At 41.2% G+C, this 13,097-nt stretch overlaps 3 protein-coding genes across 3 annotated transcripts; all 3 read left to right on the top strand.

The window, feature by feature from the left end:
- Nucleotides 1-593: 593 nt before the first annotated feature.
- LOC140935839 (inactive rhomboid protein 2-like) lies at nt 594-5,021 on the top strand (the record flags this gene model as incomplete). The annotated part of the gene is made up of 5 exons (XM_073385414.1): nt 594-795; nt 1,575-1,813; nt 2,682-2,882; nt 3,722-3,976; nt 4,587-5,021. Coding segments are annotated over 5 exons (1,317 nt in total), but the record flags the coding sequence as incomplete, so codon positions are not given.
- A 1,296-nt stretch (nt 5,022-6,317) lies between these two features.
- LOC140935838 (uncharacterized) lies at nt 6,318-7,153 on the top strand. Its single transcript, XM_073385413.1, has one exon. It carries the CDS (start codon nt 6,460-6,462, stop codon nt 7,141-7,143), a length of 684 nt encoding a protein of 227 aa, XP_073241514.1. The 5' UTR covers nt 6,318-6,459; the 3' UTR covers nt 7,144-7,153.
- An 89-nt stretch (nt 7,154-7,242) lies between these two features.
- Nucleotides 7,243-8,637, top strand: LOC140934742 (protein fem-1 homolog B-like). Its single transcript, XM_073384315.1, has one exon. It carries the CDS (start codon nt 7,243-7,245, stop codon nt 8,635-8,637), a length of 1,395 nt encoding a protein of 464 aa, XP_073240416.1.
- Nucleotides 8,638-13,097: the final 4,460 nt, after the last annotated feature.

Here is a 13,097-nt window from a genome sequence, read left to right as displayed (position 1 = left end):
GGGTGCACCCAACAACCTTTAGTCCCATTTACTGCCAAAGACTGTGTATTTTATCTTGGACTACATAGTTAAGCTATTAAGTTGTTAACGAAACATTGAATGCGAAAAAATCATGCATTTAACGTCAAATTCAGCACTGAAGCACACTACCAACTCTACGCATTCGCACAGCCGTATCACACGGGTAGTGGCAGCTACTGTTCCGCGAGGCATAGTTCCTGGCGAAATGATTTTCACTTGCGATCACTAATTTTACCGAGGCGAGTACAGAAGTACCCCCTCCACCGTAAACATGAGGTAGCTTTTAGCTGGAAACCACTACACAGATCTTGTCAAGCATATCGAGGCGGGATCAGCTAAACAAACCGGTGTGCTACAAAAATTAGAGACAAAACCAAATTCATCATTGAAACACATTACCAAATCCGCGGTATGGCCAGTACCTTACACATGTGGTCAGTGATCTCAAGTGAGACCTTGCGCCTGGGGCATAACAGCTGTCCATGGCTGCCACTGCTCGGGTGATATGGCTGTGCGCATGAAAAAGGTTTTTTTGTCTTCCAGATTGCGTTAACAGCTGTTAACTATTATTTTCATTAATTTCCTACCCAGAATCCAATCACCCAAGAGGTACAGGGCGACTTCGACTGGAAAGATTGCAAGAGCTACCCAGTGGTTTTCGGCCGTATTTCACATGTATGGTTGCTATAGTGCAGTTGTGTATGTTTATCTGGTTGTGCTGGGCAACAACTTTCGCTGAAGTAGGAATGTCACCCATAACTATTACAAGAACAGGTGAAATTTAGGGCGGTTTACAATTGAAAGAAAGAAACTCATTGAAACAGGTTCCTATTGGGTCTAATCAGAAACATATTGTACCAATCATGAGTTAAAGCTGGTGACATGTACCCTATTCCAGAGAGGAGAAATGCTTGTATGTGGCAATGAGGTTTTTCTTTGGCCTCTGATTAGTTGAAAAAAAAAGTGGCGCGAAAACTGAAAAGGACCATGAAGGACCGCAAACGGATTTGCCAAAAGACTTTGTGTGGCCTTCTTGCGAAGTTACGTCTTACGTGTTAAGATTAGCTTTGCATACCGTAAAATTCCAAAAATAAGCCCCGGGGCTTATATTTTTCGAAGGCCCTTTTAGAGGGGCTTATAATCGGAGGGGCTTATCTATGGAGGGAAATTTGCGTTCCGAAATCGATTGGGTTAGCCTTATAGTTGGAGGGAAATTTACCGTTTTTGCTTTGTTTTACTTTGCATTTGAGGGCAATTTCCAAGTGCAAACCCCCGGGGGGCTTATATTTGGAGGGGCTTGTACATGGAGGGGCTTATTTTCGGAATTTTACGGTATTTGTTTTGCTCCAAAGCAAAAGCGAAGTCCAGTAGTGAATAGCACCAGTACATGTGTTGGTTGATTGTTATGGTTTAATACGCCGCTTGTCTCAAGATCGATGTTGATGCGAGAGGAGAGTTTCTTTAAAAGAAGAGAGAACGTATTGACAATTTATTGTGTAAGTACACTAAAAACTAATAAAGGTAGGGTAAAAGATATGTATTATTTGTTTTAGAGCCCAACACATTTCGTGGTAACATTACAGTCATATATACCAAGCGACCCAACCCATTGATAGGTCCCTCCGAATCACAGTTGGTGTCTGTAGGAGCACTTTTCCCGCCATGTATCAGAGAGGACCATGCACTCAACCTTCAGCAGGTACAAACTTTGCATCCACGCCTTCAAGCAAGAGGAGAGAAACTGGGCTGCTGTGAAGTTCCAAGACTTAATTTAGCTGGAACAACGACAGAGGTATTGAAAATGGCCATGTATTCCCGGTAATATATGTTATTGATAATTCATCCAGCATATCTGTTTTACTAAGTGAACGTTTTCAGCATGGTTTTAGTGTTCCAAGAGTAGTATAGTAGGGCTATTTTACACCGTTTTTTTGTGCAGAAATCTCATTTACTTGCGTAGGAATACATTGACGCCAATAACGTCATAGCATTTTGTCCTTATCTCATGAACAAAATGCGCAGGAATCTGAAATATGAAACGTTTTCATTGGCTAATTCATGGTGTCTTGTCTGAGGAATAATGACTTATAATCACTGAGCCGTAACGTAATTATGCAAGTCCTATTTTCTTCCGCTGTCATTGTCCTAATTCCGGTTCACTGATTCTGATTTTTCTTTTCTAATTTTGCTTTTTATTTTTATTTTGCCTCCACCACATCGACCCTACATCGACCCTACATCGATCCCCCATTGACCCTGCATCGACCTTTTGCTTTAACACTGTTTTTGTAATCGTTAAAAGTGACATTTTTACACCATCACCACCACATTTGCGCATTTTATTCATGAGATAAAGACAAAAGGCTAAGACGTCATCGGTGTTAATGTATTCCTGTCCAAAAAAAACGGAGTTAAACATCCTTATTATACTACTTCCAAACAGTTTTTATATATTCAGAAATGGAGCTCGTCCAAGAATAAATTAAAACTTAAAGTTATTAAAGTTAGATAACGTTTCGATGTCTTAATGCCATCATTGTCAAATTTTATTTTTATGTCAAAATCTGTCATCAGAATTGAGATCATTGGAAGTAACTACCCTCTGTTCTAATAAACAGATCTATAAAGAAAAGTGAGGTTTACCTTGAACGTGTTTGTAGGCAGAATGCACTGTTCTCTCAGATGGCCATGCTCAGTGGAGAGCAACACAGTGCAGTCAGCGGTCTTCATTGCAGTCTGTTGTACAACATGTTTTAAGGCCTTGTTGTGGAGAGTTCGATGGGCAATGCATGCTGACCAGTCCCCAGCATTGTTGGTTTTTAAATGGTCGATTTCATATTCACGCGGAGCACTGCACTCAGGTATAATTAAGATGCGCATAGTGATTCCTTATTATGTACCATCCATGCAAATACGTTTCTGAAAAGTGAGTCGTTTTCGTCCATGCTGTTTGTGAAAATAGTTTAGAAAATGGATCCGAACAAACAAACAGTAAAACTCTTTGTTTGTTTCGGACCGATGAAAACGGAGACTTCTCAAATATTTTAATCGCGGCATCTTTTTCAGGTTCAGGTGTAAACAGGGCAGACCAAGACTCTAGACGTGTAAATTACATCTTGGTTCCTTGAATCAGAACTCTACGAACTACACCTGAAAACTTTGCAAGTTAATTGCGTTAACACAGGGCAACAGCTAAGGTGTCATAAGAAACGTTCCTTTCACATTCCCGAAAGAGATATCGAAATAGTTGCCCGGGTTCTCCACCAAAAATGTTATAAAGCTCAAACCCAACATGTTTTCTAGAGCTCTAGATGCACTGGATTCCGCCAACTAGTTTTGGACTCGAATATTTTGTAACGTTCTTAGAAGAACGAAAACCGGATCGTTTTAAAAGCCAATTTGAGTAGATAGCGCTTTATAAGATCTCAAAAGAGAAAAATTACAGGAAGACACAACATAAACCAACTATGTCACTCACTAGACACTACTCGTCGTCAGTCTTACAACGTAAAATACTAGCAAACAATCTCATTGCTAAAACCCTCCCCCCTTTCCAGGATGGAAAGCTGGTTTAAATCGCTAGCTGTCGGAATTTTCGAAAGTTCTCGGCTGTAGCCAAGTTCCAGTTGCCTGAAAGACAAGGTTATAATGGCTGGATTAGATGAAAAAGCAATGTAAAGAAAATCTTTCTTTTTTTCAGGTTGATTGCCTGCAGCAACTTTGTATTTTAGGAGCTCGAGAAGACCCCATTAATGAGCAGTACGTAACACAGTACTCTCCTCGTCATTCAAATCAGTGGTGGCGTCTCCTGATGTCAATGTACCTGCACCGAGGAATTCTGGACTGGATTGTGTTTACATCTCTCCAGATGTGGGTAACTTGGTGTCAGGAGTGCTCTCAAGGATGGTTGCGCATGGCACTAGTTTATCATACCGCTGGTGTTGGTGGACATTTGGTGAGGAGTACAGGACGCTTGGAGTGTTCTATCGAACCTTGGAAAGTAGATTGCTAATTATGGCCTGGAGCCATAAAAATTTTCAGGCTCTTCCCCATTTATAATCTGTCCACCTTCTTGTAGTCTTATGACGGAGCAAACAGAGATTACTGTTGTCTACACCCTAAGGTTATGACTATCATGACAGTCCACTCTTTCTTCACAGACACTTCTACAAGACGGAAATCTAGACACTCTTAGACGGACACTTAGTGGGGGTCACAAAGGTCTATTTCTTACAGGGAGGTGACTGTATTATAAGGTGTTACCTACCTACCTACCTACCTTCCTACCTACCTTCTTCACCTACCTACCTACCTACCTTCCTACAGACCTACCTTTCTAGCTACCCACTTTACTACCTACCTATCTGCCTACCTTCCTACCTACCTACCTACCTATTTACCTACCCTCCTGCCAACCTACCCTCCTACCTTCCTACATACCAACTTTATCAGTTCGCAAAACGCTGTAAACGATGTACAACAGCTACAAAAAACTGCAAGTGAGTTTTATTCATTGTCAGTAACTGTTATTTCATTAAAATTCAACATTTTATTTCTTTCCACAGATTGGTTCCTTATTCACAAATCACGATTCGCCACAGGCCGGTGTAGGTCCAGCTGTGGGTGGCATTGTAGGACAGGCACTAGTAGAACATTTCATACTTTTGTCGAAACCCAAAAAAAGTTTAGCCATGTTAATTGGCTCAGTGCTTACACTATTTGCTTTTGGAACTCTGCCGCAAGTTAATAATTTTTCCCTGATAGTCGGTTTACTTTATGGGTGCATGTTTGCTATGTTGTTTTGGTCTTGCATCATGTTTCAAAGAAGAGTGGCTCTGATTCAGTCTCTATTAATTTTTGTAATAGTTACATTGTTTCTATTTAGCCTTGTCTTATTTTATGGAGTGCAACAAATTCGGGCAGACTCCTTTTTCAGTTTTATAAATTGTATTCCTTATGCAAAAGGTTTGTGTGATTATGTGTGATTAATGCGTCATAGAGACAGGAATTAAAAGTTGTTGTGATAATGTATTAAATGTCTCTTTAAATTCAGTATCACTCCCTGGCTTTAAGTTTTCCACATCCCACTTATCGATAGTCGAGTGTTCTTTTGGTTTTCTTTCTAAGTCGATTGACTGCGAACAAAAGAGCCTTGATTTCGAGGGCCATACCTTAAATCGAGGCAAAAAGGTGATATTCATCTAGCCGATTTTTTGAAAACCAACCTAACGAAATTTGCAGTCATTGAGTGAAAAGGCGTCAAAAGGCAGGTTTTTTAAGCCCTTGAAGCTTCAAAATCACAGTAACGAAGGAAAAAAAGGAGAAAAAGAAAGAGCGAGGAGAAGGAAAGACGGAGAAGAGAAAAAAGCAATAATTGCACTCCTAGTTTTTATAATAGCTGCTTCGTTTGGAGATAGTTTTTGGCCAAAAAACACTGTTGGACGCAAAAAGGTCCATTTGGCGATAACATTTTCAAAACTCCGGCGAGACATACATGCATACATACGGTCCACCGCCTCTTCAAGCACAGGCAACCCAGGCTGGTCAGGAAGCTGCGAGGCCTGGTGAAGTCATTTGGCGTGACTTGGCGTGGAAACCAGTGGTAGCGTCGCCAAATGTCGGCTGTTTTCTCAGGCTAGTTGTGTCGCAGCAATTACAGAGGCGGATCCAGGATTTTTTTCAGGAGGGGGTGCACTCGTCTCTTGCTCTACTTCAACACCAATAAACCACATAGTTTTTTTTTTGGCAGAATACCAGCTGTATTAGAAAACCGCAGGTCATCTCAGAAAGGGGGGGGTGCGCACCCCCTGCACCCTCCCCCTAGATCCGCCCCTGAACTACGAAGACCGAACGAAGACCCGGACATATAGATGATTCAGTAAGGTTTGCTTGCTTTGGGTATTGGGTAGCCTGAGTATCGGGCCTTCCTAAAGAGCCAGGGGAGAGGAGATTTGGGGGCTCGTTTTTCATCTGGGGAGGGATGAAAAACGAGCTCTCCTAAAAACCGTTGCGTGGGAGGCTACTCTCTCCCTTTTTCGCTTCCATCTTTCCCCCTTTCCCCCAGAAACGCCTGATTCTCAGGCTAGGTATTGGGAAATGGCCATTGAACAATGGCATTTGGGCATACCAGGAACAACCAGGAACAAACAAGAGCTTCCTAGCGCCCACTTCCCAATGCTCAAAGCAACCTTTTTTGGCGCGCAACTTTTTTCGGAGACTGAGCCTAGGTAATTCATAGTGTACCGAAGTACCGAGGTACTTGCCTTAATGCTTGTCCGCACGGATGCATGGCACTTGTCTGTCTTGTGTCTTGGATCGCTTGACTGCCTTGGCCTACTTCATTGTTCAGTTACTTGGGTTGCTTGAGTTACTTGGATTGCCTGTGCGCGACAGCGTGCTAAATTTCGACCCGAGTGATGCTGGCGCCCTGAAGGAGAGATGAGTGATCTAAGAGAAGAGGTTTTGGAAGCTGCAAAGTCCGGAGACGCTGTGCTCCTAAACGAGATTCTTATGAAGCTAGATTGTAGCAAAAGAATATCTGTTTTAGCTGCTTTTGAGCGACACAACACACCCCTTATACTGGCTGTTCAAAATGGAAAACTCGATTGTGTGAAAGTGCTTCTAAAGTATGGAGCAGATATTGAAGGGAGAGGATATTTGATTTATCTTGGTGAAGACGATCAACGCCACGTATACCGATCCTGCACACCTTTGTTCGTTGCTGCTGCTTATGGAAATGCTGAGATTTTGAAATTCTTGGTTGAAAATGGAGCTAATGTTAATACAAACAATAATCATGAGAGCATCTCCCCACTGATGGTTGCTATTAAACACCAATTCACTGATGCTGTGACCTTTCTTATTGATCAAGGTGCTGATGTGAATTCACAGGACAATAGTGGCAAAACTGCCCTTCACTGTGCCATTGAACAAAATTTTGATGCCTTAAGTTGTTTAGTTACTCATGGCGCTGACATAAATGCTGTTACAAATGAGAAATGCACTCCTTTGATGATAGCGTGTAAGCATAACAATGACAGCATAGTCAACTTTCTTCTTGAAAATGGAGCTGATGTGGCTCTTAGAGACAACAACGGAGAAACAGCGCTTCACTATGTTTAGAATCGTTCAGGCTCATCTGCAAAGATTTTGAGTTCCCTGATTAAATATGGTGTTGACATTAATACAAGAATAAACAATCCAATTAATGAAACCCATCTGATGAATGCTAGCCATTGTAGTGCTGTGACAACAGTATCTTTGCTCATTGAGCATGGTGCTAGTGTGGATCTTCAAGACCAATGTGGTAATACAGCACTTCATTATGCTGTAACAGAAAAATCTGAGGAAACTGTTTGTGCTCTTGTGAATGCTGGAGCATCTCATTTGTCAAATGGTCGAGAATTGACTCCTCTCCTGTTAGCTTGTAATGACTGCTATGCAACAATGGTAGAATGTTTAATCAAGCAACCGGGGATGACAAAAGAGGAAAAGATTAATGGGTTAGAACTTCTTGGAGCTTCTATTTTAATTGAGTGTGTCTGTAAAGAGGAATTTGATCATGGAAGTGACATTGAGGAGGGACTCATGTACATCAAACGTGGAATGATAGAAAGGTTTTCTGATCCATCTGATCCTTTGTTAAAAAGGCAGATGGAACCTGTTGAAGCTTATCAGAATAGAAAAGAGAGTCAAACATTCGAGGAACTAGTTCAGATAGAAAGTGACTGGGATGGTATCATCATGGAAAGCCTTCTTATCAGAGAGAGAATCCTCGGAAGGTACCATGTAGAACTAATTCAGCCAATAAGAGATGCTGCTAATTACTTCTCTTGTGCTGATGATTTTTCTTCCTGTGTAAGATTGTATAGGCATGCAATGAAAACAGCCCAGGGTTGTGATCAATTGGCTGTCTCAGACTTGTGTGACATAACCAGTGAACTGTGCAACTGGTTGGAAACAGCGAAGAGGAAAGGTTCAATTGAAGAGGACTTTTTTGAAGTTCTTGACCAAACAATTCTTGATCTTGACCATGAAATGCAGAGAAGGAAGGCATACAGGCAGGACTGGATTGGTTCCCTATTCTATGCCTTACAGGAACTTTTTTTCATGATATGTAAGGTTGAATGTGCTGATAGAGTGAAACTCTCAAGCTTAGGACTTTTATTGAAAACTATGTGCAATTTAGATCCTCGGGATGGTAGTGGCAATACATTGTTACACAAGTTTGCCTTGGATCATGGTGGAGTGTCTTCACGTTCATACACTGGTGCAGCGAAACTTCTTTTGAGAGCAGGATTAAATGTTAATGCCACCAATGGCAATGGTGATACTCCCCTTCACATAGTTGCTACTTTAAAACCCGGCAAGGACAACATCCATCTTTTAACTGACATGTTGCAGGTTTTGTTTGATGGAGGTGCTCACCATGATTTTGTTAACAAGAATGGTAAAACACCCATAGATTTGGCTGAAACTAATGAGGCAGTGATGATTATTTCAGACCAAAGTAAACTGGAGTTACTGTGTATCAGTGCCAGAGCTGTCAGAAAGTTTGGAATTCCCTATTTGGGGATAGTGCCCAAAACTTTGGAGAAATACATTAGCATGCATTAAAATGCATACTTTTTATCACTTAAATTATGACATAACTAGAATATTCACCTAATCAAATTTAATAGCACAAGCATGCTGCATATTCCCATTAAACATGCTGATGACATCAATAAACTGGGCCTTAATGGATTGTTGTGAGCTTAGCAATCCTCACAAGATGTCTCCCAAGTGCATCCATAACTCAACAGTAAACAATATAACATGTACCATGTTTTTATAACAAAAATTTAGGAGACAACTTTTGAATTTGTTTCACTGATGTGAAAATGAGGTGAGTGTTGTTGTTGTTGTCATCTGCGCGAGCTGTGCAGGCTATAGCTTGTGCAAATCATTCTTTGCAAAGTTGTTTTTCTCAAAAAGAATTTTTAATATTTTTCCGGCACCTCAATGTGGATTTTATTTTACACAGCCTAATTTCTAGGCATTCTCTCTTGCCCCGTTGTCCACACAAAGTCTGGGAAACAGTTGGCAAGAGAACGCCTAGCAAATATTGCCAAAATACCCCTGATTTTAGCACAAAAAACCCCTGGTCACATTATTTTTACTTATTCAACATCTTTGTTTTGCAAAAGCCACTCCCTTATTGTATGGAAATGTCAAGAAACAACAGTAATTTTAACTTTTTGGAGTGTGGGGAGCAGTGGCAGAGGATAGTTATGGCTGTTTGTTTTTATTTGTTTGAACGCTTTTGCTTGTTTCCAGTTGTGAAATCAAATCGAGCAACTGCGAAGCAAATACCTGTGCTTGCAGACAGGGAATTTTTGTTGTTGTTGTTGTTGTTGTTTTTTTCATTTTGAATTAGTCCTGTTTTGTCTTTGTTATGTTGCTTTGACTCAAATGCTTAAAAAAACTGAAGGAGATAACACCTCTGCACCTTTGCTGATTCACAGTTCAAAACAATATCCTGCAATTGACCCTTGCTGAATTAAAAATAGCTTCAATTAATGTCCGCGGGGGGGGGGGGGGGCACTCCCTTTTTTGGCCCGTTCAGGTATGTGCCGCTGAACAGGGTATGGTTTTCAAGGTCTTGAGTCTTAAACAGGGTATAAAATTTCACTATTAAGCACCTCAACAGGGTGTCTTTTTGGACAGGAAGCCTTTTTCCTAATATCTATTTTCACGATTTTAGTGTGAAAGACTACTTAATTCTTTATGCAAAACAAAGCAAATCAGGGTCGGAAAGTAGTGTCTCCTGTCTTAAACAGGGTCGGGGTTTGTGGGCCTTGGGGGCACACCTCTATTCAAACTTCCCTTGAGTGCCCCCTGGGACATTAACGTAAGGGGAGTAGAGTTCTAAGGTGATGATGTCATAAAAATTAAGTTTGTGAAATTATGGGATTCATCAAGATATTATAAAAGAACAACACCCAAGAGGCCTACTTGCCAAAATTAGCATTTCAGCACAAATCATCTCAGAGATATTAGCCAGGTTATGTTCTGATAACTCCATAAAAATCCTTCTAAATTTGACTTGGGTCTATACCTTCTCATCGATATCTCCCTACTCTCAACATTTCATTCTCTCCCTCCTCCCTTCTTTTTCAGGCCATTTCTCCCTCCTCCCGTATTTTGTACCTCCCCCGCCCTCTGGGTGGGCAATTGGGTTATTTTGGTTGGGAATAACTTGTTTTCCATGCCTAATCTACTATGATCAAGAGCCATTGTGGCTCTTGACTGTGATCGAAGATGATTGCTATTAACTCGATGTAAGTTTTGTTTAACTCGTGGGCTGTTTGCCTTTACCTCATAAAGTTAATTGGAGCTTCACTTTTAACCCTGGCTAAATCTGTATATTAATATATCCTAAAAGAAAACAAGAGGAGTGTAGCCGTGCAGGAGAACTGCAGGGGAAGGTCTTCCAGTAATTTTCTAGGTACTCATACATGAAGCACGTACCCTTACTCCAGTCACGAGTTTTCAGTTTCGTTTTGGAACAATGGACGGTCCACGGTGTCATTTTTGAATCATTTGAGATTGAGGTTTTCATTGATCAATCTGTCGGTAACCGAGTTACTAGTCAATAGATGGGGAATTGTAATCCTCGAGCGTTATATGCCTTCGCTTGCGTGGCTACCTTGGGAGCGGAGGCTTGTTTTTTGAGCGTACTAGTTTTCGAGACCAATCTTGGGAAAAAGAACTCGAGCCGTTTCTGTTGGACAAACTTCGATTCAGGCTCTCCAGGAGATGAAGTTCGCTGTCCTTATTTTGTACTGTTCCTTGCTACGATTGTGAATGGTCTGCTGCTGTTGTATAAAGGTTTATTGTTGTTAGCTTGGCTCACTGGTAGCTGCGGAGAATGTTCATTGAAGCGCGTCCCATTTTGTCGACTGGTCATTCATTATGGGTCATTCTTCATCAATCTCCTCACAGCAGTTTTAATGGCCACATTCATAGGGCTGCTCATCGGTCTCAAGTCGAACACGAGAGACGTTGGTGAAATTTTTACCCATGAAAATCGTGTGTGTTTTGTGATGATCTGTGCCGGGTTTATTTTGGTGGTTATTGCTACGGTAACAAGTGGGCTGTTGTCTCGCAAAAAGCGTTCACGACGTTTTGACGATTTTGAAAGATTTGAAGATTTGAGCTATTCAGATCACGGCTCGGGACACTTCGCGGACATAAACTAACAACTGCTGCGATATATCGATTGACGACAATAATATTTGTATGTGCTTAGGCATTCGTTTTGTTGTATTCCAAACTCTCGTCAACAAGAAAGGTTTCCGGTTAAACCTAGTATACTGAGGTCTGTAAAGGTAAAACTGACAAGCAGTGAAAACAATGACATCTAGGGAAAATGAAATGCTGGCAAAGCCATGCCACGATGTTGGATTGAAACTGCAACAGGAAAGACACCCAATCAATAGTGAAATTCTTACAGTAATAGGACATCATTCTCCAAATGTGAGACAAAGGGATTCGGAACACACCCTTCCACGTTTTTTTCAAGTTTTGGTTAAGACCTACCCGTACAAGCAGAGGCCACATTTTCGCTGTTGAGCTGTCGTACAAAAAGTAGCCTCTGCCAACAACTGTTCAAATCCGTCCAGAAATCTGGATGAATAAATTTTAAAAATGGGTTTTTACTGTTCTTGACCGGTTTAGAGCATTGCGTGAGTCTTGCATGAGCCTTATGTAGCAGATCAGAGTTGTTGCAATTTTTTGATCCCCGCGAAACTTGCGCCATTTGACGACAGGTCTGATGATTAATTTTGCTTGCAAATCGCGTGACGAATATCCCATGCACGATGGAAAGTTGAACAGTTGTTGGCAGAGGCTACTTTTTGCACCCCAGCTCACACAGTGAAAATGTAGCCTCTGCTTGCAGGGTAGTTAAGACCAGGCAGTAAATATCCATTGGCACTGCTGGAAAGAGTGCCTTAAAAGTAGAAAACTTATCAAGTTATACTTAGTTTAAAGGTCATACATTAAAAGTGAGCAAAGATATTGCTCCACAAGGTGGAAAGTTTACAGACAACTGTATGGTGGGCACGGCTGTCAACCCCCCACATCTTCAAATATTGAGAGTTGATGACAGATGATGTCATATTGCACGGCATAACTTTTATGAGATCATTTGTGCAAAAATACTCATTGATTCTGATTGACAAAATAGCTCATATATATTTAGCCACATTATTGCTTAAATTACTGTGGCTTACTGGATTAATTTTTATGTAGCCTGTTCACAGACCGTCTATTTTCTCTTCAAAGTTGGTCGAGTGCTCATGATAAAATATAAACTGCGGGGGATTTATTGACTGCCGGCGTAAGGGGGTAGTGGTGGGGGAAGAAGAAAATATACTGTGAATGAGGAGGTGATAGTGATAAGGCATTGACATGGGGGAGGGACTTAATAAACCCTTTTTTCGTGCTCGAAATGACTGAAAAGAAAAATAAAATGTCTGTATACAGGCTAGATTTTATGAGGAAATGTTCCATGTTAACAGTAACATAGCTCATACGACACATGCAAAGTATTTAAAATTTCACAGTTGAAAAATTTGAGTCTACAAGAAAAAGTAAACTTTGGCAGTTGTCTGGGAGATTTCATACTCCAATCTGGAGAACAAGAGATACAGTCCAAAAACTTGAGTAACCTGCGTAGCAAGCGTTTCCGTGCAGTTTTGGAGCAAAGAATGGGGAACGAGAGTAAAAATGGAGAAAGCAAAAGAGTGAGGAGGGGGTGGGGCATAAAGGAAGGAAACGTTCCTTCTCCTCCCCCTCACCCTCCTTCATTTTTTGGTGCTTGTTTCATTTCTCTCCCGGCCAAAGCCGAGAATCCCTTTCCTCGGTCTTTCTTTGCTCTGAAACCAAACAAAACGCTTGCGACGCAGGCTAAAACTGGAGTCTCCCAGGTTATCTGGGAGAGTTGGCAACACCAGGTGGGGGGCACAAACTTGTAAAATGCGGTGACTTTGCAGAGCTGTATCTTTTATAGTTTTCAACAACTTATGTTC

This window comes from Porites lutea, chromosome 4 (assembly GCF_958299795.1).
Source record: "Porites lutea chromosome 4, jaPorLute2.1, whole genome shotgun sequence".
Lineage (NCBI taxonomy): Eukaryota > Metazoa > Cnidaria > Anthozoa > Scleractinia > Poritidae > Porites > Porites lutea.
Note: the sequence above shows the minus strand (reverse complement) of the source record. Positions and strands in the feature narration are given on the sequence as shown.

Bases quoted from the DNA above. Each gene is read 5' to 3' on its own strand.
- LOC140935838 (XM_073385413.1), top strand. From the start codon at position 6,460: ATGAGTGATCTAAGAGAAGAGGTTTTGGAAGCTGCAAAGTCCGGAGAC.
- LOC140934742 (XM_073384315.1), top strand. From the start codon at position 7,243: ATGAATGCTAGCCATTGTAGTGCTGTGACAACAGTATCTTTGCTCATT.